Here is a 27,072-nt window from a genome sequence, read left to right as displayed (position 1 = left end):
ATATAAAGACTGAACGCTGGAAGGAAAAGGCAGAACGAGAGAGAGAAGCAGCTCCTTTACTCTTCATAAGCAGCCAGCTGATCAGACAAGAGACAGAATGAAATCCTTACTCCTCACCATTGCCGCAGTGCAGATCCTCCAGTGCTCAGGTAGGTACTGGAGAGAGACAGAGAGAGACCTCATAAAGCAACACCTTCTTGTCAATGAGACTCACTGACTGAGATGTCACCACTGTGTTAGAAAGAATTGACTGGAGAATGTGGGAGTGTTTGGTACAACTTTCCTTTTCTGTCTCTACAGGAATCCCCAGCCCTAAGGATGCTCTGAGAGTGTCAGTTGGAAAGCTGAATGAAATCACCACCATCCCCAATCTGTGTGGGATAACGCGGAGAAGAGTGAAGGATGTAAGTGTGTCCAGCTCTCAGTGCGTTTCACTGTCTAAAGTCTACAAGAATATTGCAGGGTGCAGTTAGACACTGATTATTAAACAGGAGCAGAATATTCTATTGCTCTCACACTGATGGGTGAATCAGCCCAGGGTAAGAACACAAGATTCACTCAGACACTAATGATCTGTTTTCCTCTCATTAGATTAATCGCACAGGAAAATTGTCGTACAATGTGGATTTAACATTCTCTGTGAAAGAAACTGTCTGCTCCAAGAATTCCGGACTGGAATTTGATGATCCCAGCTGTCGATTCCGTTCCAAAAAGTCCGCAGTAAGTTCACAGTTAGATTGTCACATCGATTACCTCGTGTGTATGGAGTTATATCAGAGAAACTCAGTGCTGAGCTTGTAGTTATAAAGTTATGAAACAGGGATGATTGTGTAGGAGTGCAGAAGCTTAATACAACGATACAGAGCATTAGTGAAGCCACACCTCGAATACCGTGTGCAGTTTTGCTCACCATACCTAAGGAAGGATGTACTTTCCCTTTAGGATGTGGAATGTCGGATCACAAGACTGAAATGTGAGCAGAGATTGAGTAGATTCATAGAACATAGAACATAGAACACTACAATGCAGTACAGGCCCTTCGGCCCTCGATGTTGCGCCGACCAGTGGAACCAATCTAATGACCCTCTAACCTAAGCTATTCCAATGTTATCCATATGCCTATCCACTGACCATTTGAACGCCCTGAAAGTTGGCAAGTCCACAACTGCTGCAGGCAGGGCGTTCCACAACCTTACTGCCCTCTGAGTAAAGAACCTACCTCTGACATCCGTCCTATAATTACCACCCCTTAATTTAAAGCTATGTCCCCTTGTGTTAGCCATCACCATCCGAGGTAAAAGGCTTTCACTGTCTACCCTATCCAATCCTTTGATCATCTTGTATGCCTCAATCAGATCACCTCGTAACCTTCTTCTCTCCAATGAAAATAACCTCAAGTCCCTCAGCCTTTCCTCATAAGACCTTCCCACCATACCAGGCAACATCCTGGTAAACCTCCTCTGCACCCTTTCCAATGCCTCCACATCTTTCTTATAATGTGGTGACCAGAACTGTACGCAATACTCCAAGTGCGGCCGCACCAGAGTTTTGTACAGTTGTAACATGACCTCACGGCTCTGAAATTCAATTCCTCTACCAATAAAAACTAACACACCATACGCCTTCTTAACAACCTTATCAGCCTGGGTGCCAACTTTCAGGAAGCTATGCACATGTACCCCGAGATTTCTGCTCGTCAACACTACTAAGAGTCCTTCCATTAGCCCTATATTCTGTACTCCTGTTACTCTTTCCAAAGTGAATCACCTCTCACTTTTCTGTATTAAACTCCATTTGCCACCTCTCGGCCCAGCTCTGCAGCTTATCTATGGCCCTCTGCAAACTGTAACATCCATCCTCACTGTCTACAACTCCTCCAACTTTGGTGTCGTCAGCAAATTTACTAATCCATCCTTCTACACCCTCATCCAGGTCATTTATAAACATGACAAACAGCAGTGGCCCCAAAACAGATCCTTGAGGTACACCACTTGTAACTGCACTCCAGATTGAATATTTCCCATCAACCACCACCCTCTGTCTTCTATCAGCTAGCCAATTCCTGATCCAAACTGCTAAATCACCCTCAATCCCATGCATCTGCATTTTCTGCAATAGTCTATCATGGTTCGGTCAATATACCCAGAGAATGAGAGGTGATTGAATTGACACAGATAGAATTCTTAAAGGGGCTTGACAGGGAAATACTGAAAAATCTTTCCCCACTGATAGGATCTGGAACACAAGGTCACAGGGTGGGATTTTCCGGCTGCACTCACCCCAAGGTCGGAAATTCCCACCCCTGATCAACGTACCTTTGCATGGTCTGCCCCCACCCGCTCCGATTCCCGTACTGGGGAGGGACAGGACAATTCCACCCACAGAATAAAGAGTTTGCAGTTGTCCAGATTTGAAAAGAAACTTCTTCACTGAAAGTCTTGTGAATGTTTGGAATTCTTTCCCTCAGAGAGCAGTGGATGATTAGTCATTGAGTCTCTCCAAGACACAGATAGATTTTTGGACACTAAGGGAGTTTCGGGATATGGGATGGGGGGAGAAGGTGAGTTGAGGTTGAAGATCACTCCTGACTGGACTGAATGGTGGAGCAGGAACGAGCGATGGAGTGACCCACGCAGGATCCTGTTTCGCATCTTCCTCTGTAATCATTCAATAATGGAAGAGAATTGTGCTTTATTTTCACAGGAGAAAGGTTGGTGTAAAAGCCGTGTGAAATATTTTGCTGATGAGGTGCTGGATGTTGATGTGGGGTGCCGAGGTTTGGAGACAGTCGACAGCCACAGTGATTCATTCGAGTCGAGAGAAGACAGTATTGAGGTAATGTCACCATTCTACACATCAGGACAATGGCATTTCCAACATTGTGATTATTGAGAAGATTTCTCATTGGCTCAATGTGCTAAATATTGAAATATTAATATTTTAATACAGGTGGAAACCAAATCAAAGGAGACATGGATCGAGGAATCTCCCAATGTGAGTATAAATTGGGAAATCTGTCCGAGTATTTTCCTGTTGATCAGAATTGTTAACAGACACATTATCAACAAAAACCATTCTGACCATTGAAATGTGAATATTTTATTACAGGGAAGAAGCCAATCAGTAGAATCATCGCTGGAGGACTCTCCCAGTGTGAGTACAAATTGGAGTTTTGTGTCAGATGATGATCAAACAACAAGAACCTGTTGAAACTTTGATCTTGTTTCCTCTGACTAGAGTCGGGAATTTGTTGAATTAAATGTCCACCCAGAGACATTGGGAGCAGAGATTCTGATTCTCAGTTGCTGCTGGATTATTCAAGTATAGTTAGCGCATTGTTGGATTGAGGTCATGTGGATGGTTCTTGTTTCCTGAACTTTAGAATATTCTAGAGCCAGAGAGAACCCCCTCCCCTGACAACAAGCATGATAACAGGGGAGATATAAATGTGGACATCCTGAGGGCAACATCTTTCACACTCTCCTCAGTGAATAGATAATAATTTGGTCAGGTTGATTGGCTGTGCCATATTGCCCCTTAGTGTCACTGGATCAATAGTTTATATACATGGGGTTATGGGGATAGGGCCTGCGTGGGGTTGCTATCAGTGCAAGCTTGATGGGCAGAACGGTCTCCTTCTGTACTGTAGGGATTTGATGATGCTATGATTCTTATTGCTGGTTTCTGTAACAAAGTTAACTCAATAAATCCCAATTGAGGGAAAATCTCAGTCTCTGTGAGTTTATCCATCGAGCTCACAGCCCCACTGTCCCAGAGCTGGGTTGATTATAGCTGTGGTGGAGAACAGGAGGTGTTTGCTGAGGGATTCTCCAATCCATCACTCACTCACTCCATCCCAACTCCAAAATGTCCCAAATCAGTAATTCCTTATTTAACATTTAAATTTTTGATTTGGAAGTAGTTTTTTTTCCATATTATTTTCAAGATGTCTTTTTAATTCTCATTTCTGTCCCTATAAATGTGAATATTTTATTACAGGTAAGAAGCCAATCAGTAGAATCATCACTGGAGGACTCTCCCAGTGTGAGTATAATCTGGGATTTTGTGTCAGATGATGATCAAACAACAAGAATCTATTGAAATTTCTCTCCAGCTTCATTGAGTCGGATCCTGCTCGGAGTTTCGATTCAATTTGATGGATGTCTGGAGCCTAGAAATGAAAATAGTTTAAATTCCCTCATTGATGGTGTTTAATAAGCAGCGAAATCTTTGAGTTAAAGATCATTCTAATGCTCAATATTGGTTCTAAACAGATCAATGGAAATCTTTTCACACAGGTACGAAGCAAGTCAGCAGAAAGATGGCACGGTGTGTCTGTAGAGGTGAGTAGAAACGGGGACTTTGTGTGGGGGAATTGTCTCTGGATCAGCAACAATAAAACATTGAGTTCAGATTGAAGTCAGTCCATCTGAAAGTGACCATTCTGCTGATTGTGTTGATTGCAGGAACACAGTGATGATTCAAGCTTCTCACACTGACCCTGAATGAAACGTCTGAAAGAACCAACTTGGTGTCAACACAAGAAGACCTCATTCCCATTGAAGAAGATGTTCTCAATTGTCCTTTACTCGTTTATGTATAAAGGTGGGGGGAGGGTGGGGGTGGGGGTTCTTGACTGTACATTTTGCTGTAAATCTGTGATTCTATGGCTTGTAAATGTTCTGTCCTTTGGTGTGTGTTGTTGTTGTGTTCTGTGGATCATAATAAAAGTGTAAAGAGAATATTTCCTGATGTTTCTCCGGATGTTATTGCTGCTTTCACTGACTGGTTGGGAGTTCAGAACGCTGGGAGCAGCCTGTCACCCACGGGGACCACTTTCCCCAGTCTCCGGGGAGCTGCTCAGGGATTGGGGCTTCACGGCTGAAACTGGTCAAGGGAAGGCGTACGAGGGGGGTTGGAGGAAAACTCCTTTCTTATCTCCCAATCACTCAACTGTCTGCAACTAAAATCAGTGAAAATGAACGCTTGTTCCTCAGGGTGAAACTCGCAGTTTCTAGAATATTACTAGAATAAACTGGAACATTTTCTAGTTTAATTTTCTAGTTTCTAGAATAAACTAGAATATTACTGTAGCTTCTCTTGTGGGAATCATTAAAATCATTGAGTCATAGAGGTTTACAGCATGGAAACAGGCCCTTTGGCCCAACGTGTCCACGCCACCCCTTTTTTTAAACACTAAGTAAGTTCCAGTTGCCCATGTGTGGCCCATGTCCCTTTATACCCTCCTTACCCATGTAACTTTCTAAATGCTTTTTAAAAGACAATATTGTTCCCGCCTCTAGTACTACCTCTGGCAGCTTGTTCCAGACACTCACCACCCTCTGAGGGAAAAAATTGCCCCTCTGGACCCTTGTTTCAGTCTGTATCATTGATCCAGATGTTAAAAAGATTAAAGATTCACCACAAGTAGGCTTATATTTACACTGCAATGAAGTTACTGTAAAAGCCCCCTCGTTGCCACACTCTGGCGCCTGTTCGATTACGAGGAGAATTTAGCATGGTCAATACACCTAACCAGCACATCTTTTGGACTGTGGGAGGAAACTGGATCACCTGGAGGAAACCCACGTTGACATGTGCAGACTCCACACAGACAGTGACCCAAGCCGGGAATCAAACCCGGGTCCCTGGCACTGTGAGGCAGCAGTGCCAACACTGCCACTTGCTGCCCATGTCTTGATGAACTGGAGCTTCTAAAAGGGAAGGATCAAGGAAATAAATCAATTAAAAATGTCTGGAATTGCTTCTCTCCCCTGTGTCTGCTCTGAAACAGACTCCGGAACCTGACAGCAGAACAACGGCTGTTAAAACCCTGAATCTCGCTCCAGTAAAAATAGGCTCTGCATCGCTCCTGATCTAATAACCAGATCAGAGATGTGGCTACAGAGTGCAAAATGTTGGGAACAGAATATTCCAGAGCACTTGGAATTTATAAGACATGAAATTGGAAAAGAGCAGTAGCTTTGACAATAAAAGGTGACATAAAGATAGTAGTTCAGGAGGATCTCAGCTCAGAAGATGAGGAATTTGAATTCAGCGAGGTCAGGGTGTCCAGGGATAATGGGAATGTGACTGAATTAGTAATCCAGAGACTAATGCTTGGGGAATTCAATTAATAATTCTCAGGAGGGGAATTCTTAGGGGAGACAATGGCCCAGTGATGTTATTGCAAGACTATTAATCCAGAAACTCAGCTAATGTTCTGGGGACCTGGGTTCAAATCTCGCCACAGCAGATGTTGGAATTTGAATTCAATAAAAGATATCTGGAATTAAGAATCCACTGATGACTGGGAAACCATTGTCGATTGTCGGAAAAACCCATCTCAGAATTCAGGGAACTAGGCAGTAGATTAAAAAGCAGAATCTCCATGGTTGTAATCTCTGGATTACTCCTGGTGCATGATGACTTGAATAGCAAGTTAGGTGTAAAGATTCACATTCTAATCAGTAATCCGTAAACTGTCTGTGCTTTATATGCTTTGTCTGAGGCCAGAACTCTTCATTCACCTAGTGAAGAGGGAAACCTTGAAAGCTTGTGAGCTTACTATCAAATAAATCAGTTGGACTTAAACCTGGTGTTGTCAGACTTCTTACAGCGTTTACTCCTGGTGCCACATGCTAGCGAGTACAGAAACAGGACAGTAGGGCAGATGAATGCATGGATCATGGGTTGGTGCAGGGGGGAGAGTTTTAGATTCCCGTTCATAGGGACCATTTCTGGAGAAGGTGAGACATGTACAACTGGGGCGATCTGCACCTGAACCACACGGGGGCCAACATCCTGATGGATAGTTTTCCTGGTGCTATTGGGAGGAGTTTAAGCTTGCCTGGCAGGGGGAAAGCACACAGAATATTGGTGAAATAGAGACACATCATGCTACAGTAATGGAAGTAAGTCAGAGAGAGTTCAGCTCTGTTGTGTGACAAGAGAGTAAGACAGGGCTGGGTGGTCTCTATAGCTAGGAGTGTAAAAGGTGAGACTGATGAGTTAGGGTATGGATTGACACATAGAAGTGATTTATTGTTGTTATCATAGGGACATGGCTGAGGGAAGGGCAGGACTGGCAACTCAACATTTTGGGATATAGGATCTTTAGGTGAACAGAGGAGGGTGTAAAACAGGAGGTGATATAGCACCGTTAATTAAGGACTCAATTATTGTCATAAGGAGAGATTATTTTTTGGAAGGGTTTTTAAATGAGGCTTTTTGGGTAGAATTTAGGAATATAAAAGGGGCAACCACATTACTGGGAGTGCATTATAGCCCCCCAGAAAGTCAGCAGGAATAGACGCACAGATATGTAGACAATTCACTGAGGCATGTAAGAATAATAATTGGATAATTATCTAGGGGATTTCAACTTCCCCAGTATAGATTGGGATAATCACAGCGTTCAGAGTTTAGAGAGGGCATGTAATGTATTCAGTGAATATGTTTGTATCAATATGTAGAAAGCCCAACAAGGGATGGAGCAGTGCTGGATCTGGGTCGGGGGAACACAGCTGGACAAGTGTTCAATGTGGCAGTGGGGGAGCATTTTCGTGATAGCGATCACAACAAAGTAAATTTTAAGTTGTTATGGACAAGGATTTGGACTAGGGGAAGGTAAATTTATAAAAGAACATAGAACATAGAACATAGAACATAACAGCGCAGAACAGGCCCTTCGGCCCACGATGTTGCGCCGACCAGTTACAAAACAATGACCCACTAACCTAAACCAATCCCTTCTTGTCCATAAACCTATCCACGGATCTCTTAAACGCCCCCAAACTAGGCGCATTTACAACTGCAGTAGGCAGGGCATTCCAATCCCTCACCACCCTCTGGGTAAAGAACCTACCCCTGACATCTGTCCTATAACTACCACCCCTTAATTTAAAGCCATGCCCCCTCGTGCTAGATTTTTCCATCAGAGGAAAAAGGCTATTACTATCCACCCTATCTAAACCTCTAATCATCTTATATGTTTCAATAAGATCCCCTCTTAGCCGCCTTCTTTCCAGCAAAAACAACCCCAAATCCCTCAGCCTCTCCTCATAGGACCTCCCCTCCATACCAGGCAACATCCTGGTAAACCTCCTCTGCACCCTCTCCAAAGCCTCCACATCCTTCCTGTAATGTGGGGACCAGAACTGCACACAGTACTCCAAGTGCGGCCGCACCAGAGTTGTGTACAGTTGCAACATGACGCTGCGACTCCTAAATTCAATCCCCCTACCAATAAACGCCAAGACACCGTATGCCTTCTTAACAACCTTATCTACTTGACTCCCAACTTTCAGGGATCTACGTACACATACACCTAGATCCCTCTGCTCATCCACACTATTCAAAGTCCTCCCGTTAGCCCTATACTCGACACATCTGTTATTCCTACCAAAGTGAATTACCTCACACTTCTCCGCATTAAACTCCATCCGCCACCTCTCGGCCCAGCTCTGCAACCTGTCTAAGTCTTCCTGCAAACTATGACACCCTTCATCACTATCTACCACACCTCCGACTTTGGTGTCATCAGCAAACTTACTAATCCACCCAACTATACCCTCATCCAGATCATTAATAAAAATTACAAACAGCAGTGGCCCCAAAACAGATCCCTGAGGCACACCACTCGAAACCGAACTCCATGATGAATATTTACCATCAACCACCACCCTCTGTCTCCCATCCGCTAGCCAATTCCTGATCCAATTCCCTAGATCACCCCCAATCCCATACATCTGCATTTTCTGCAGAAGCCTACCATGGTGAACCTTATCAAACGCCTTACTAAAATCCATATATACCACGTCCACTGCCTTACCCCCATCCACCTCTTTGGTCACTTTCTCAAAAAACTCAATAAGGTTAGTAAGGCACGACCTACCCGCCACAAAACCATGCTGACTATCTCCAATCAATTCATTACTCTCCAAATAACTATAAATCCTATCCCGAATAATTTTTTCTAAAACCTTGCCCACAACAGAAGTGAGACTCACCGGTCTATAATTCCCGGGGAAGTCTCTGTTCCCCTTCTTAAACAATGGGACAACATTCGCTAACCTCCAATCTTCCGGTACTATACCAGAGGCCAACGACGACCTGAAGATCAGAGCCAGAGGCTCTGCAATCACTTCTCTTGCCTCCCAGAGAATCCTGGGGTAAATCCCATCCGGACCAGGGGACTTATCTATTTTCAGACCCTCCAGAATATCTAGCAGAAGAAAGAAGGTAGGATCTGTCCAAAGCTGGCTGGGAACAGCCCCTTTTGGAAATGTCTACAGCAGAGCACTGAAGGGCATTTAAAAAGCAGCTGGAGAGAGTACAGGTTCAACATGTTCCCTATGGGGTGAAATGTAGGAGCAATAAGTTCAGGGAACTGTGGGTCTGGGACAATTCAGGACAAGATGTGGAAGAAGAGAAAGGCTTTTAGCAAGTCCAAAGGGAACAATTCAGCTGCAGCCCGAGAGGAATATAGGAGTGCAAGAGGGAACTTAAGAAAGAAATAAGGGCAAAGAGGGAGCTTGGAAAGTACTTGTGAACAAGATTAAGGTGAATCCGTAGATATTCTATCAATACATTAAAGGAAAGAGATTAATCAGGGAAAGAATATTAGAGACGAAGGGGGTAATCTGTGTGCAGGACATTGGAAGGGTGATAAATAGATACTTCTCATTGGTCTTCACTCAGGAAAAGGAGAATGTAGGTACAGAATTCAGGAAAAAGGACTGTGTGGAACTTGAACAATTTGACACAGGAAATGGGGTGGTTTTGGAAGCTTTAACGGGATTGAAGATGGACAAATCCCCAGGTCTGGATGAATTGCATCCCAGGCTGCTGTTGGAGACGGAGCAGGAAATTACGGGGGCTCTGACACATTTCTATTTCCTCACTGGCCATGGGGGACGTGCCAGAGAATTGGAGGATGGCTAATGTGGTTCCACTTTTCAAGGAGGGTGGTAGAAATGAACCAGGGAATTTCAAACAGGCGAGTTTCATGTCAGTGGTTGGGAGACTATTGGAGAAATTTCTGAAGAAGGGAATGAATATCCATTGGAAAGGCATGGGTAAATTAGGAATATTCAGCATGGCTTTGTCAGACGGAGGTCATGCCCAACAAATTGGATCGAATTTTTGAAAATGTGATCAGGTTTGTGGATGAGCGAAGTTGATGTAGTTTATATGGATTCTAGCAAAGCTTTTGACAAGGTCCCACATGGGAGATTGATTCAGGAAGTTAAACCACATGGAATTCAGGGAAACATGGTGAGATGGACCCAAAACTAGCTTAGTAATAGGACACAAAGTGTGGTGGTAGAAGGCTGTTTGAGTGACTGGAGGCCGGTGTCCGGTGGCATATCACAAGATTCCATTCTGAATCCCTTATTGTTTGTTTTACACACAAATACCATCGCTGATAAAGTGGGGGAATGAGAAGCAAGTTTGCAGACGACACCAAAATAGGTAGGGTGGTCAATAGTGAAGAAGGTCATAGGTTACAGGAAGATATAGATGGGTTGGTCAGATGGGCACAGCAGTGGCAGATGGTACTTAACCCAGGTAAGTGTGAAGTGATGCACTTTGGAAGAAGAAGCAAGACGAGGGAGTATTTAATGAATAACAGGGCCCCTGGGAAGCTCAGAGGAACAGAGGAATCCTGGGGTCATTACTCACAGATCCCTGAATTCAGCAGGGTAGGTGAACAGAATAGTCAAGAAGGCATATCCGACACTTGCTTTTATCAGTATAAGAGCAAGGAGGCAATGTTGGAGTTAGACAAAACGTTGGCGAGGCCACAGCTGGAGTAATGCGTGCAGTTCTGGTCACCTCACTATAGGAAGGATGCAATAGCACTAGAGGGAGCAGAGAGGAGATTCACCAGAATGTTCTCTGGGATGGAGTGTTTGAGCTTTAAGGAGAGACTGGATAGGCTTGGATTGTTTTCCCCAGAGCAGAGAAGGCTGAGGGGGACATGATTGAGGTGTATAAGATTATGAGGGATACGGACAGGGTGAGTAGGGGGCAGCTGTTCCCTTTGGTTGAGGGGTCAGTCACAATGGGGCATCAATTTAGGGTGAGGGGCAGGAGATTCCAAGGCTCCAGAGGAATAAGCTGCAGAGATGGAGGCAATTCCTTAGATACTGGAATATTCCCAGCGGATTGTTTGATCACAGATCTCACACTCTCCTCCAATAAGAGAGTGGGAGAGAGGGAACAGTAAGCTTCACTCCATTCTTCAGGAGAATGCTGGAATCCATTATTAAGGGAGTTATAATCAGATACTTAGAAATCATTTTATGATTAGGTAGGGTCAACATTTTTTTTAAAAAAGAAAAGGCGGCATGGACAAGTTGGGCCAAAGGGCCTGATTCCATGCTGTAAACCTCTATGACTCTATGACATGGTTTTAGAAACATAGAAACATAGAAAAACTACAGCATAAACAAGGCCTTCAGCCCACAAGTTGTGCCAAACATGTCCCTACCTACCAGGCTCACCTATAACCCTCCATCTTACTAAGTCCCATGTACTTATCCGAAAGTCTCTTAAAAGACCCTATCGAATCCGCCTCCACCACCACCGCCGGCAGCCGATTCCACACACCCACCACCCTCTGAGTGAAAAACTTACCCCTGACATCTCCTCTGTACCTACTCCCCAGCACCCTAAGCCTGTGTCCTCTTATGGCAGCTATTTCAGCCCTGGGAAAAAGCCTCTGAGAATCCACTCGATCAATACCTGTCATCATCTTACACACCTCTTATCAGGTCACCCCTCATCCTTCATCTCTCCAAGGAGAAAAGACCAAGCTCTCTCAACCTAACCTCATAAGGCATGCTCCCCAATCCAGGCAACATCCTTGTAAATCTTCTCTGCTCCCTCTCTATGGTTTCCACATCCTTTCTGTAATGAGGCGACCAGAACTGAGCACAGTACTCCAAGTGGGGTCTGACCAGGGTCTTATACAGCTGCAGCATTATCTCCCCACTCCTAAACTCAATTCCTCGATTGATGAAGGCCAGTACACCATACACCTTCTTAACCACAGCCTCTACTTCTATGTTCTATGTTCTACTTGCGAAGCTGCTTTGAGCGTCCTATGAACCTGGACCCCTAGATCCTTCTGATCTTCCACACTGCCAAGAGCCTTACCCTTAATATTATAATCTGTCATCCTATTTGAATTGCCAAAATGAATCACCACACACTTATCTGGGTTGAACTCCATCTGCCACTTCTCCACCCAGTCTTGCATCCTATCAATGTTGCAACTTCCGACATACCTCCACACTATCCAGAACACCTCCAACCTTTGTGTCATCAGCAAACTTACCAATCCATCCCTCCACTTCCTCATCCAGGTCATTTATAAAAATCACAAAGAGTAAGGGTCCAGAACAGATCCCTGGGGCACTCCACTGGTGACCGACCTCCATGCAGAAAAAGACCCATCTACAGCCTTCTGTGGGGAAGCCAGTTCTGGATCTACAAGGCAGTGTCCCCGTGGATCTCATGCCCCTGCACTTTCTTAAGAAAGGGAAATCTTGTTTGGCAAATCTATTTGAGTTTTCTGAAGATATAAATTGCAGGGAAGATAAAGGGGAAGCTGTAGATGTAGGGGATTTGAATTTTGAATAGGTATTGATAAGGTTGAAGGTTACTACACAAGATTTGGTTGGGATTTTCAATTTGCAAATTGGGGTTCCTGCCATTCCACTCCTGTATAACATCCAGAGTGAGGGCAAAGATCAAAAGCAAAGAACAGCACTGCACAGGAACAGGCCCTTTGGCCCTCCAAGCCTGTGCCTTCCTAAACTTACAAACTCCACACTCTTCCATTCCCATCCTATTCATGTACTCATCTAGTTGCCCCTTAAATGCCACTATCGTACCTGCTCCTGTCACCTCCCCGTGCAACGCGTTCCAGACATTCACCACCCTCTGTGTAAAAATCCCAAAGCCAGCACATTATTTTCCCACAATGCATTTGGATAGGTACTGAAATCGGCAGCCTGGTGGCCATTTTGGACAATTGACCCAAATTTTACACTGCCCACTATAGGGACAGGCTCTCTGTTGGGACATAGCTTTAAATTAAGGGGTGGTAATTATAGGACGGATGTCAGAGGTAGGTTCTTTACTCAGAGGGTAGTAAGAGCGTGGAATGCCCTGCCTGCAGCAGTTGTGGACTCGCCAACTTTAAGGGTGTTCAAATGGCCAGTGGATAGGCATATGGATAACACTGGAATAGTTTAGGTTAGAGGGTTGTTAGATTGGTTCCAATGGTCGGCACAACATTGAGGGCCGAAGGGCCTGTACTGCGCTGTTCAGGCACAAAGAGTTGGGTTGTAGATGAATGGATATCTTGACTGCACTTCATTTTTCAGAGGGGAGATTGTTACAGGATCATTACACCGTGATCCATCCACCACCCGGCTCACAAGTTTTAAAGTTCATTTATTATTGCACATTAACACTGCAATGAAGTTACTGTGAAAATCCCCGAGTTGCCACACTCCGGCACTGAGGGAAAATTTAGCATGGCCAATGCACCTAACCAGCACATCTTTCAGACAATGGGAGGGAACTGGAGCACCCGGAGGAAACCCACACAGGCATGGGGAGAGGTGCAGACTCCGTAAGGGCTGTGACCCAAGCTGGGAATTGAACCCGGGTCCCTGGTGTTGTGAGGCAGCTGTGTTAACCACTGTGCCACTGTGTAGTTTGAAGGAACTACCAGAATCAGTCTGGAGTCTCTCTGGATGAGACACACGGCACTGCCTGTGTGTGAAACAATCACTTTGTTCAAAATTACTGGATCTTGACTGGACCCAGCACCTCTCCAGTTCTGATCAATGGACAAACACAGTGACCCTCTGACCACCAGCTTAGAATGGCCTTTATTGGCTGCTACATTCACATAACTCAATGATCTTCACTCTGAAGAAGCAGGACAGGCAACAGCCAACGTGGAGAAGACTACTTCCCCTCTTCATCTGTAATAGGCCGTAATCATAGAATCCAGACAGTGCAGAAAAAGGCCATTCAGCCCATCGAGTCTGTATCATCCACAATCCCTCACAGGCCTTGTTCCCATAATCCTCATTTAACCTAGCTAGTCCCCCTAACATTGGGGTCAATTTATTATTGCCAATCAACCTAAACTGCACATCTTTGGACTGTGGGAGGAAACCAGGGTGCCCGGAGGAAACCTACGCAGACACGAGGAGAACATGCAGATTTCGCACAGATGGTGACCAGAGGCTGAAATCGAACCTGGTTCCTGGTACTGTGCTAACCACTGAGCCACCGTGCCACCCTCAAGGCTGCTTTGAGTTGGGGACAGCTTCCTCTATCTTTAGCCACATTCTGTCCGTCTCCCCATGGGAATCCCATCTCTCCCGCATGGCCATCTCTGTTCTGAGCCAGGTTATCTGTGGCCTGCCTGACGATCGCCACACGAGAGGAGCTGGGGTGTAAAGTTTTACAGCAAGATAAATAAACAGCAGGAGTTTGCAGACCAGCTGCCTCCAGAGGTCAGAATGGTTTCAATATCCTAAGGGAGAGAGAGGTTCAATCTCAGAATTGCTGCAACATGATTCATTTCACTGGCTGCTGACACTCACATGACATTCTGCTTTGAACATTGCAAGCTGTAAGCTGAAATATAGTTCCTGTTTTTTGCTGAATTGAAAAGCTGGACCTTTGAAACTCCCACCTCTGGTTGATTTGTTGAATACTGAACTTCTCCCGGTTTTACACCGCCCCCTCTTCCCCTCCCACACCAATCCTCAGGGCTCCTCACGGTCGAGTGAACTGGGAAGGCAGGAAAGTCCAACCATTGACTCAATCGCAACTGTCAATAATCCCCCATTCCAAAATAAACCCTGGGATGGAGCGCCTACACACGTGAGGTTAAACGGCCTCTGTTGCCAGGATGACGTTACAGAGAATCTCAGTGAGTTGCTGTGATTTCTCTCAATGGATTCCATTCAGAAACTGTTTCAGGATCAGGAAGTGTTTAATCTGAGCCAGAGGGCAGCTCATAATGTAACAACAACACAAACTAATGGACAAACATTACTGGAATAGCGATGTCCAAATCAGCTGGGATTTACTAACCATTGACACTGGGATATTATTAATCATTAATCCATGTATAATGGGGCTTTTAATATTCATCCATGGGATGTGGGTATCACTGGCTGGGCCAGGAATTATTACCCAGCCCTGAGGGCACATAGGCCGGACTGTGTAAGGACAGCAGATTTTCTTCCTTAAAGGACATTCGTGAACCAGATGGGTTTATAACAATTGACAATGGTTTGATGGCCATCGAATTATTATCACAGTCACACAGTGCAGAACGGGCCCTTTGAGTCTGCATCGAAAATAACCACTACTAAGAGACTACAGGGACTGGGAACGTCCGAAATATGGAGTTTTTTCAAGGAGCAGCTACTGCGAGTCTGTGATAGGTATGTCCCTGTCAGGCATGGAGGAAATGGTAGAGCTAGGGAACCGTGGTGCACTAAAAAAGTTGATTCGTTGGTTAAAAAGAAAAAGGAGGCTTATGTTCGGATGAGACTTGAGGGCTCAGGTAGTGCACTAGAAAACTTTAGATTGACTAGGAGGGAGTTGAAGAGTGAATTAAGAAGGGCTAAAAGAGGACATGAGAAGACTTTGGCTGATAGGATTAAGGAGAATCCTAAGGCGTTCTATAGGTATGTTAAGAACAGAAGGTTGGTTAGGGCAAGATTAGGGCCAGTTACAGACAGCAGAGGGAAGTTGTGTGTGGAACCAGAAGAAATTGGAGAGGCATTGAACCAATATTTCTCTTCGGTGTTCACGCAGGGGGACATGAATGTAGCTGAGGAGAACACTGGGTTGCAGTGGTGTAAACTAGACAGTATTGCAGTTGATAAGGGGATGTGCTGGATATTCTTGAGGGTTTGAAAATAGATAAGTCCCCTGGTCCGGACGGGATTTACCCTAGGATTCTCTGGGAGGCAAGAGAGGTGATTGCAGAGCCTCTGGCTCTGATCTTCAGGTCGTCGTTGGTCTCAGGTATAGTACCAGAAGATTGGAGGATAGCGAATGTTGTCCCATTGTTTAAGAAGGGGAACAGAGACTTCCCCGGGAATTATAGACCGGTGAGTCTTACTTCTGTTGTGGGCAAGGTTTTAGAAAAAATTATTAGGGATAGGATTTATAGTTATTTGGAGAGTAATGAATTGATTGGAGATAGTCAGCATGGTTTTGTAGCGGGTAGGTCGTGCCTTACTAACCTTATTGAGTTTTTTGAGAAAGTGACCAAAGAGGTGGATGGGGGAAAGGCAGTTGACGTGGTATATATAGATTTTAGTAAGGCGTTTGATAAGGTTCTCCATGGTAGGCTTCTGCAGAAAATGCAGATGTATGGGATTGAGGGTAATCTAGGAAATTGGATCAGGAATTGGCTAGCAGATAGGAGACAGAGGGTGGTGGTTGATGGTAAATATTCGTCATGGAGTTCAGTTACGAGTGGTGTGCCTCAGGGATCTGTTTTGGGGCCACTGCTGTTTGTAATTTTTATTAATGATCTGGATGAGGGTATAGTTGGGTGGATTAGTAAATTTGCTGATGACACCAAAGTCGGAGGTGTGGTAGATTGTGAGGAAGGGTGTCGTAGTTTGCAGGGTGACTTAGACAGGTTGCAGAGCTGGGCCGAGAGGTGGCGGATGGAGTTTAATGCGGAGAAGTGTGAGGTAATTCACTTTGGTAGGAATAACAGATGTGTCGAGTATAGGGCTAACGGGAGGACTCTGAATAGTGTGGATGAACAGAGGGATCTAGGTGTATGTGTACATAGATCCCTGAAAGTAGGGAATCAAGTAGATAAGGTTGTTAAGAAGGCATACGGTGTCTTGGCATTTATTGGTAGGGGGATTGAATTTAGGAGTCGCAGCGTCATGTTGCAACTGTACACAACTCTGGTGCAGCCGCACTTGGAGTATTGTGTGCAGTTCTGGTCCCCACATTATAGGAAGGATGTGGAGGCTTTGGAGAGGGTGCAGAGGAGGTTTACCAGGATGTTGCCTGGTATGGAGGGGAGGTCCTATGAGGGGAGACTGAGGGATTTGGGGTTGCTTTCGCTAGAAAGAAGGCGGCTAAGAGGGGATCTTATTGAAACATATAAGATGATTAGAGGTTTAGATAGGGTGGACAGTGATAGCCTTTTTCCTCGGATGGAGAAAGCTAGCACGAGGGGGCATGGCTTTAAATTAAGGGGGGGTAGTTATAGGACAGATGTCAGGGGTAGGTTCTTTACCCAGAGGGTGGTGAGGGATTGGAATGCCCTGCCTGCTGCAGTTGTAAATGCGCCTAGTTTGGGGGCGTTTAAGAGATCTGTGGATAGGTTTATGGATGAAAAGGGATTGGTTTAGGTTAGAGAGTCATTGTTTTTTAACTGGTCGGCGCAACATCGTGGGCCGAAGGGCCTGTTCTGCGCTGTAATGTTCTATGTTCTATGTTCTAAAGTCGCACCAATCCTGAATCATCATTAGACACTTAATTGTGGATTTTTTATTGAATTTAAGTTCACCATCTGCCATGGTGGGATTTGAACCCGGATCCCCAGAGCATTACTCTAATTTTACCATGGAAACTTGGTAAATCTGGCGTGAGGTAAGCAGCCTCCGTGCCATTTCCTCCTTTACCAAGGGCTGAAAATGGCCGCAATCGGAACAGAAGTTGCTGACGAGGGGAAAATGTTCAGCATCATTCGCAGCTCCTCAGACACTGAAGCAGCTGATACCAAAACACTGCAGGAAGTGGACAACATTCAGGTTTGGGCATTTGTGCCACAAGGGAGCCAGGCAAAGCCCCCAACACAAGGGAATCCAACCATCTCCCCTTGGCATTCAATGGCATCACCAGCACTTGATCCACCATTTAAACTATCCAGGCAGGTCCAATTGGCCAGAAACTAAACACAACAGAATTAATAATGTGTCTCCAAGAGCAGGTCAGAGCCCAGGAATCCTGCACTGAGTAACTCACTTCCTGACTCCGCAAAGCCTGTCCACCATCTACAAGGCACAAGTCAGGAGTGTGCGGGATTGATTAGGATCTCTGCATTGAATCCAGAGAGGTTTGTCTGTCACAGCGAGATTCAGCAGTTTGGGCAAACTCATGTATTGGAGGAGATTGAATTGAAGTGTACAAGAAAAAGATACAAAAGTCTGAGGTCACGTACCAACCGACTCAAGAACAGCTTCTTCCCTGCTGCTGTCAGACTTTTGAATGGACCTACCTCGCATTAAACTGATCTTTCTCTGCACCCGAGCTATGACTGTAACATTACATTCCGCATTCTCTCATTTCCTTCTCTATAAATGGTATGCTTTGTCTGTGTACTGTGCAAGAAACAATACTTTTCATAGTTTTAGGGTAATGGATAACAGATTTAACAGAGAGATGAGGAGAAATTTCTTCACTCAAAGGGTGAATCTGTGGAATTCACAACGCCGCAGTGCAGTGGATGCCGGGTCATTGAGTAAATTTAAGGAGGGGATAGACAGATTTTTAACAAGTAATGGGCTGAAGGGTTATGGAGAACGGGAAGGAAAGTGGAATTGAGGTTAGGATGAGATCAGCCATGATCACATTAAATGGCGGAGCAGGCTCGAGGGGCTCCTAGTTCTTATATTAATATGGTAGAATATATCCCCTAGCCTGGATGAGTGTCGCTCCAACAACGGTACGGTAGCACAGTGGTTAGCACTGCTGCTTCACAGCTCCAGGGGCCTGGGTTCAATTCCCGGCTTGGGTCACTGTCTGTGTGGAGCTTGCACATTCTCCTTGTGTCTGTGTGAGTTTCCTCCGGGTGCTCCGGTTTCCTCACAAACTCCAAAGATATGCTGGTTAGGTTGATTGGCCAAGGTTAAATTGCCCCTTTGTATCCTGAGATGTGTAGGTTAGAGGGATTAGTGGGTAAAATTTGGAGGGTATGGGGGTAGGGCCTATGTGGGATTGTGGTCAGTGAAGACTCGATGGGCCGAATGGCCTCTTTCTGTACTGTAGGGTTTCTATGATTCTATGAACACTCAAGAAGATCAACACCACACAGAACAATTAAGAAATCCCACTGAATTATCACTCTGTGTACCACGTTAAACACTCACTCCCTCCACCCCAATGCACAGTAGCAGAAATACATACCATCTACAAGGTGAACAGCAAGAACTAATGAACATTCCTTCAACAGCATCTTCCAAACCCACACCTCCAGCATCTAGAAGGACAGGGGCAGCAGACACATGGAAACACACCACATGGAAGTTCCTCTCCAAGTTACTTATCAGCCTGACTTCAAAATATATCACTGCTCCCTCAGTGTCGCTGGGTCAAAATCCTGGAAGCCCCTTCCTAACAGCACTGAGGGTGTACCTACACCTCATGGACTGCTGCAGTTCAAGGATGCAGATCACCACCACCTTCTCAAGGGCAATTAGGGATGGGTAATGAATGCTGGTCTAGCAACACCAATAACCCAGGAGAGAATAAACAAAAGACCAAGTTATAACAAGTAAGGGGTGACTGACGCTGGGAGTGTGGAGTCAGGAAAGGTGATGGCCTAGTGTCTCTTGTCTGATCAGCTGGCTGCTTACGAAGAGTAAGGAGCTGCTTCTCTCTCTCGCTCTGCCTTTTCCTTACTGGCCAAGCCAAGCGTGGCCAATCAACCTAACCAGCATATCTCTGGAGTTTGTGAGGAAACCGGAGCACCCGGAGGAAACTCACACAGACACAAGGAGAATGTGCAAGCTCTACACAAGCAGTGACCCAAGCCGAGAATTGAACCCAGGTCCCTGGAGCTGTGAAGCAGCGGTGCTAACCACTGTGCTACCGTGCCGTGTTGTTGGAGTGACACTCATCCAGACTAGTGGATATATTCCATATTATCAATCCAGAAATTCTGGGGACATCAAATCCTGCCACGGCAGGTAGTGGAATGTGATATCATTAAAAAGTATCTGTAATCAAGATTCTATTGCCAATTGTTGGAAAAACCCATCTGATTCACTCATGTCCTTTAGGGAAGGAAATCTGCCTTCCTTACCCGATCTGGCCTACATGTGACTCCAGAGCCACAGCAATGTGGTTGACTCTCCCTCTGAAATAGCTGAGGGAGGCACTCAGTTGTATCAGCATTTCAAGAAGGCAGCTCACCACCATCTTCTCAAGGGGCAACTAGGAATGGGCAGTAAGGGCTAGCCGAGCCAACAATGCCCATGTCCCACTAATGAATAAAAAACAAAGTGACCAGCAGGTTCTAGAGATTGGTAAGGTACGATATACTACCGCTGCCCCTAAACTTACAGGCACTTCATGCATTGCTAACACTGCACATCGTCAGCTATAGGTTATTTTACAGAAAGTTCAAAGCAAGAATGTAAAAAGCAACATTTACTCAGAATATCCAGCTTTGCAAATACCAATGGACTGAAAGAGTCTTTGTACAAATCACAGATGGTCATTTCCTCTCCTCTCTCAGTTATTTCATATTCTGAGGAAGAATCTCTGATCTCACCAAATCTAAACAGGGTGATGATATTGGGAGGAAGTTGTGCCCAGTTTGCAGCCATTTGGCAGCAGCTGCCCCTGCCCAGGATCAGCGCACTGAGTCAATATGAGTCAGTGTTTGAATGTGGTGAAGGTGAGGATATAAAGACTGAACGCTGGAAGGAAAAGGTAGAGCGAGAGAGAGAAGCAGCTCCTTTACTCTTCGTAAGCAGCCAGCTGATCAGACAAGAGACAGAATGAAATCCTTACTCCTCACCATTGCCGCAGTGCAGATCCTCCAGTGCTCAGGTAGGTACTGGAGAGAGAGAGAGGGAGAGACCTCATAAAGCAACACCTTCTTGTCAATGAGACTCACTGACTGAGATGTCACCAATGTGTTTGAAAGAATTGACTGGAGAATGCTGGAGTGTTTGGTACAACTTTCCTTTTCTCTCTCTACAGGAATCCCCAGCCCTAAGGATGCTCTGAGAGTGTCAGTTGGAAAGCTGAATGAAATCACCACCATCCCCAATCTGTGTGGGATAACCCGGAGAAGAGTGAAGGATGTAAGTGTGTCCAGCTCTCAGTGCGTTTCACTGTCTAAAGTCTACAAGAATATTGCAGGGTGCAGTTAGACACTGATTATTAAACAGGAGCAGAATATTCTATTGCTCTCACACTGATGGGTGAATCAGCCCAGGGTAAGAACACAAGATACACTCAGACACTAATGACCTGTTTTCCTCTCATTAGATTAATCGCACAGGAAAATTGTCGTACAATGTGGATTTAACATTCTCTGTGAAAGAAACTGTCTGCTCCAAGAATTCCGGACTGGAATTTGATGATCCCAGCTGCCGATTCCGTTCCAAAAAGTCCGCAGTAAGTTCACAGTTAGATTGTCACATCGATTACCTTGTGTGTGTATGGAGATATATCAGAGAAACTCAGTGCTGACTTTGTAGTTATAAAGTTATTAGAAAGGGATTGTAGTGTAGGGATGCAGAAGCTTAATACAATGATGCAGAGCATTGGTGAAGCCACACCTGGAATACCACATGCAGTTTTGGTCACTTTACCTAAGGAAGGATTTACTCTCCCGACAGGACCTGGAATGTAGGATCACAAGACTGGAATGTACAGGATGTCCTGTGAGGAGAGATTGAGTAGATTCGGTCAATATTCCCAGAGAACGAGAGGTGATTGAATTGACACAGATAGAATTCTTAAAGGGGCTTGACAGGGAAATACTGAAAAATCTTTCCCCACTGATAGTATCTGGAACACAAGGTCACAGGGTGCAATTTTCCGGCTGCACTCACCCCAAGGTCGGAAATTCCCACCCCTGATCAACGTACCTTTGCATGGTCTGCCCCCACCCGCTCCGATTCCCGTACTGGGGGGGACAGGACAATTCCACCCACAGAATAAAGAGTTTGCTGTTGTCCAGATTTGAAAAGAAACTTCTTCACTGAAAGTCTTGTGAATGTTTGGAATTCTTTCCCTCAGAGAGCAGTGGATGATTAGTCATTGAGTATCTCCAAGACACAGATAGATTTTTGGACACTGAGGGAGTTTCGGGATATGGGATGGGGGGAGAAGGTGAGTTGAGGTTGAAGATCACTCCTGACTGGACTGAATGATGGAGCAGGGATGAGCGAATGAGTGACCCACGCAGGATCCTGTTTCGCATCTTCCTCTGTAATCATTCAATAATGGAAGAGAATTGTGCTTTATTTTCACAGGAGAAAGGTTGGTGTAAAAGCCGTGTGAAATATTTTGCTGATGAGGTGCTGGATGTTGATGTGGAGTGCCGAGGTTTGGAGACAGTCGACAGCCACAGTGATTCATTCGAGTCGAGAGAAGACAGTATTGAGGTAATGTCACCATTCTACACATCAGGACAATGGCATTTCCAACATTGCGATTATTGAGAAGATTTCTCATTGGCTCACTATGCTAAATATTGAAATATTAATATTTTAATACAGGTGGAAACCAAATCAAAGGAGACATGGATCGAGGAATCTCCCAATGTGAGTATAAATTGGGAAATCTGTCCGAGTATTTTCCTGTTGATCAGAATTGTTAACAGACACATTATCAACAAAAACCATTCTGACCATTGAAATGTGAATATTTTATTGCAGGTAATAAGCCAATCAGTGGAAACATCGCTGGAGGACTCTCCCAGTGTGAGTATAAATTGGAGTTTTGTGTCAGATGATGATCAAACAACAAGAACCTGTTGAAACTTTGATCTGGATTCCTCTGACTAGAGTCAGGAATTTATTGAATTAAATGTCCACCCAGAGACTTGGGGAGCGGAGATTCTGATTCTCAATTGCTGCTGGATTCTTCAAGTATCGTTAGCGGATTCTTGGATTGAGGTCATGTGGATGGTTCTTGTTTCCTGAATTTTAGAATATTCTGGAATCAGAGAGAACCCTATCCCCTGACAAAAGCATGATAACAGGGGGGATATAACTGCAGACATCCTGAGGGCAACATCTTTCACGTTACCCTCAGTGAATGGATAATAATTTGGTTAGGATGTTTGGCCCTTCATATTGCCCCTTAGTGTCACTGGATTAATAGGTTATATACGTGGGGTTATGGGGATAGGGCCTGGGTGGGATTGCTGTCAGTGCAAGCTCGATGGGCAGAACGGTCACCTTCTGCACTGGAGGGATTCTATGATTCTTTTGCTGGTTTCTGTAACAAAGTTAATTCAATAAATCCCAATCGAGGGAGAATCTCAGTCTCTGTGAGTTTATCCATCGAGCCCACAGCCCCACTGTCCCAGAGCTGGATTGATTATAGCTGTGGTGGAGAACAGGAGGTGTTTGCTGAGGAAGTCTCCACTCCATCACTCACTCACTCCATCCCAACTCCAACACTGAAAGTGTTCCCACTTCCTCATTTAAAACATTTGTCTGGAAATGATTCAAAAAATCAAAATTATTGACAAAATATAAAACACTGAAATGTGAATATTTTATTACAGGTAAGAAGACAATCAGTAGAATCATCGCTGGAGGACTCTCCCAGTGTGAGTATAATCTGGGATTTTGTATCCGAGTATTTTCCTGTTAATCAGAATCATCAACAGAAACATTTGAAATCTGGGATGTAAGGGTGTGGGAATGGAGTGTGAGATAATCTTTTATTTCAATCTGAGATCCTGGGGGAGGGGAGTCTGAGACTCGGACACAAATCCAGAGAATGAAACTGTCCTTCCTGACTATAAAGGCAGCTGATTCTTCCGAGGAATGGACAGGTACAAACAGTAACATTGAGAGAACAATGTCTCTGACACTCTCACCAATTATAGACAGTAATGCTGCTCCCTCCTGGAGGGGAACTGCAGACTCAGCTCAATAAATCCCAATCGAGGGAGAATCTCAGTCTCTGTGAGTTTATCCATCGAGCTCACAGCCCCACTGTCCCAGAGCTGGATTGATTATAGCTGTGGTGGAGAACAGGAGGTGTTTGCTGAGGAATTCTCCACTCCATCACTCACTCACTCCATCCCAACTCCAAAATGTCCCAAATTAATAATTCTAATAATTCCTTATTTAACTTCCAAATCTTTGATTTGGAAGTAGTTTTTTTCTATATTGTTGAGAAGATGCCTCATTAATTCCCATTTCTGTCCCTATAAATGTGAATATTTTATTACAGGTAAGAAGACAATCAGTAGAATCATCGCTGGAGGACTCTCCCAGTGTGAGTATAATCTGGGATTTTGTGTCAGATGATGATCAAACGACAAGAATCTGTTGAAATTTCTCTCCAGCTTCATTGAGTCGGATCCCACTCGGAGTTCTGATTTAGTTAAATGTATTTTGAGAGCAATGGTTCTGTGGGAAGCGTCGCTACCTGTGGGTTCGAGGCTCTGGGTTTCAGTCCCATCCTGGGAATTGTTGGTGACAGAAGGTGTGTTTATAATGCGGCCAAACTGGTCGCTCCCACCCTTTAAATCCTCCCAATAACCCCCCACCCTCTCCCGATGGCAGGGTGGTGTGAGAGTGGGAGCATTCCCTGGACAGTCACACTGCAGAATACAATGGTAAACCACTACAGTGACTGGTCCAGTAGAATGAAGGAGCAATCCAATAGGAATCCATGGTCACCAACGTCCTGTTGGGGCCAGATACCTGGAGGAGGATGTTAGAGTCTCGGAATTGATGGAATTCAAATTCCCTCATTGATGTTGTTTAATAAGCAGTGAAATCTTTGAGTGAAAGATCATTCTAATGCTCAATATTGGTTCTAAACAGATCAATGGGAATCTTTTCACACAGGTGAGAAGCAAGTCAGCAGAAAGATGGCACGGTGTGTCTGTAGAGGTGAGTAGAAACGGGGACTTTGTGTGGGGGAATTGTCTCTGGATCAGCAACAATAAAACATTGAGTTCAGATTGAAGTCAGTCCATCTGAAAGTGACCATTCTGCTGATTGTGTTGATTGCAGGAACACAGTGATGATTCAAGCTTCTCACACTGACCCTGAATGAAACATCTGAAAGAACCAACTTGGTGCCAACACAAGAAGACCTCATTCCCATTGAAGAAGATGTTCTCAATTGTCCTTTATTCCTTCATGTATAAGGGCAGCGGGGCAGGGGAGGGCAGGTGGGATGTTCCTGACTGTACATTTCAATGTAACTAGAAGATTCTATGGTTTGTAAATGTTCTGTCCTTTGGTGTGTTGTCGTTGTTGTATTCTGTGGATCATAATAAAAGTGTAAAGAGAATATTTCCTGATGTTTCTCCGGATGTTATTGCTGCTTTCACTGACTGGTTGGAGCTGCTCAGGGATTGGGGCTTCACAGTTTTTAGCCAAATGTTGGGAGGGGGATAATTCGCAATGTTTCAACAATTCAGATTGTACAAGGAGCTGCTGTTACCCAAAACCAAATCAATAATTGTCTGTTTGAAGCTAGTTCTTGGATGGTTTTCAATGTGAGGTCATGCACTTCAGCATAAATTTGAAGTGTATCCTTGTGGAATTCTGCAACAATTTTCTATCTGGGCTTGAAGTGGAATCTCTTCCCACTAAATGTTGAAATCCAGTTAATTCTGCCCTAATTGTACATCTATTCCACTTTCTAAATGTGCGTGTTGGCTCAGTCCTATTCTATTGGCCACAGGACTCTTAAATCGGCCTTGCGGGTGGAAGATGTACTCAAGAGGGCATATGGTGTACTAGCCTTCATTAATCGAGGGATTGAGTTTAGGAGTCGGGAGGTAATGCTGCAACTTTATAAGACCCTTGTCAGACCCCTCTTGGAGTACTGTGCACAGTTCTGGTCGCCTCACTACAGGAAGGATGTGGAAGCGCATTGAAAGGGTACAGAGGAGATTTACAAGGATGTTGCCTGGATTGGGAGGCATGCCTTATGAGGATAAGTTGAGGGAGCTCGGTCTTTTCTCCCTGGAGAGACAAAGGATGAGAGGCAACCTGATAGAGGTTTATAAGATGTTGGGAGGTATAGATAGGATGGATTCTCGGAGGCTATTTCCCAGGGCTGAAATGGTCGCTACGAGAGGACACTGGTTTAAGGTGCTGGGGAGCAGGTACAGAGGAGTTGTCAGGGGTCAGTTTTTCACTCAGAGGGTGGTGAGTGAGTGGAATTGGCTGCTGTCGGTGGTGGTGGAGGCAAACTCGTTGGGGTCTTTTAAGAGACTTCTGGATGAGTACATGGGATTTAATGGGATTGAGGGTTATAGATAGGCCTGGTAGGTATGGATATGATCGGCACAACTTGTGGGCCGAAGGGCCTGTTTGTGCTGTAGTGTTCTATGTTCTTTTAGATTTGATTTATTCATGTCACATGTATTGACATACAGTGAAAAGTATTGTTTCTTCCACGCTACACAGACAGACCATACCATTCATAGAGAAGGAAAGGAGAGGGTGCAGAATGTAGTGTTATAGTCATAGCTAGGGTGTAGAGAAAGATCAAATTAATGCGAGGTAGGTCCATTCAAAATCTGACAGCAATGGGGAAGAAGCTGTTCTTGAGTCGGAGTGACCTCAGACTTTTGTATCTTTTTTCCAACTGAAGAAAGTGGAAAAGAGAATGTCTGGGGAATGTGGGGTCCTTAATTATTCTGGTTGCTTTTCCAAGGCAGCAGGAAGCGTAGACAGAGTCAACGGATTGGGCTATGTTCACAACCCTTTGTATTTTCTTTTGGTCTTGAGCAGAGCAGGAGCCATACCAAGCTGTGATACAACCAGAAAGAATCCTTTCTATGAGCTTTGTCAAAAACCCAATTCAGTTCAAAATAGATTGAAGTGAAACATATAAACGTGTGTCCTGGTGGTACGTGGAAATGTCTTTCAGCAATTTATAGTCTGCACCCATCAACTTAATCTGTATTGGGACTAGGTTTGAAAGTGAATAAACCAACATGGTTTATTTATTAGAATCATAGAATCGCTGAAGTGCAGAAGGAGGCCATTGGGCCCATTTACTGACAATAATCCCGCCAGGCCCTATCCCTGTATC

The 27,072-nt window shown here is 44.7% G+C and overlaps 2 protein-coding genes across 2 annotated transcripts; both read left to right on the top strand.

The window, feature by feature from the left end:
- LOC145349675 (secreted phosphoprotein 24-like) lies at window positions 1-25,104 on the top strand. The gene is made up of 9 exons (XM_080198202.1): window positions 1-149; window positions 301-404; window positions 592-720; window positions 2,704-2,835; window positions 2,950-2,994; window positions 3,109-3,153; window positions 4,000-4,044; window positions 24,840-24,908; window positions 25,032-25,104. Exons 1-9 carry the CDS (start codon window positions 98-100, stop codon window positions 25,062-25,064), a joined length of 654 nt encoding a protein of 217 aa, XP_080054328.1. The 5' UTR covers window positions 1-97; the 3' UTR covers window positions 25,065-25,104.
- LOC145349738 (secreted phosphoprotein 24-like) lies at window positions 20,782-23,692 on the top strand. The gene is made up of 7 exons (XM_080198272.1): window positions 20,782-20,865; window positions 21,019-21,122; window positions 21,310-21,438; window positions 22,302-22,433; window positions 22,548-22,592; window positions 22,707-22,751; window positions 23,564-23,692. Exons 1-7 carry the CDS (start codon window positions 20,814-20,816, stop codon window positions 23,690-23,692), a joined length of 636 nt encoding a protein of 211 aa, XP_080054398.1. The 5' UTR covers window positions 20,782-20,813.
- Window positions 25,105-27,072: the final 1,968 nt, after the last annotated feature.

Source organism: Carcharhinus amblyrhynchos, chromosome 11 (genome assembly GCF_965287045.1).
Source record: "Carcharhinus amblyrhynchos chromosome 11, sCarAmb.v2.hapA, whole genome shotgun sequence".
Lineage (NCBI taxonomy): Eukaryota > Metazoa > Chordata > Chondrichthyes > Carcharhiniformes > Carcharhinidae > Carcharhinus > Carcharhinus amblyrhynchos.
The sequence above is the reverse complement of the archived record's forward strand: the minus strand, read 5'-3'. Positions and strand labels throughout refer to the sequence as shown.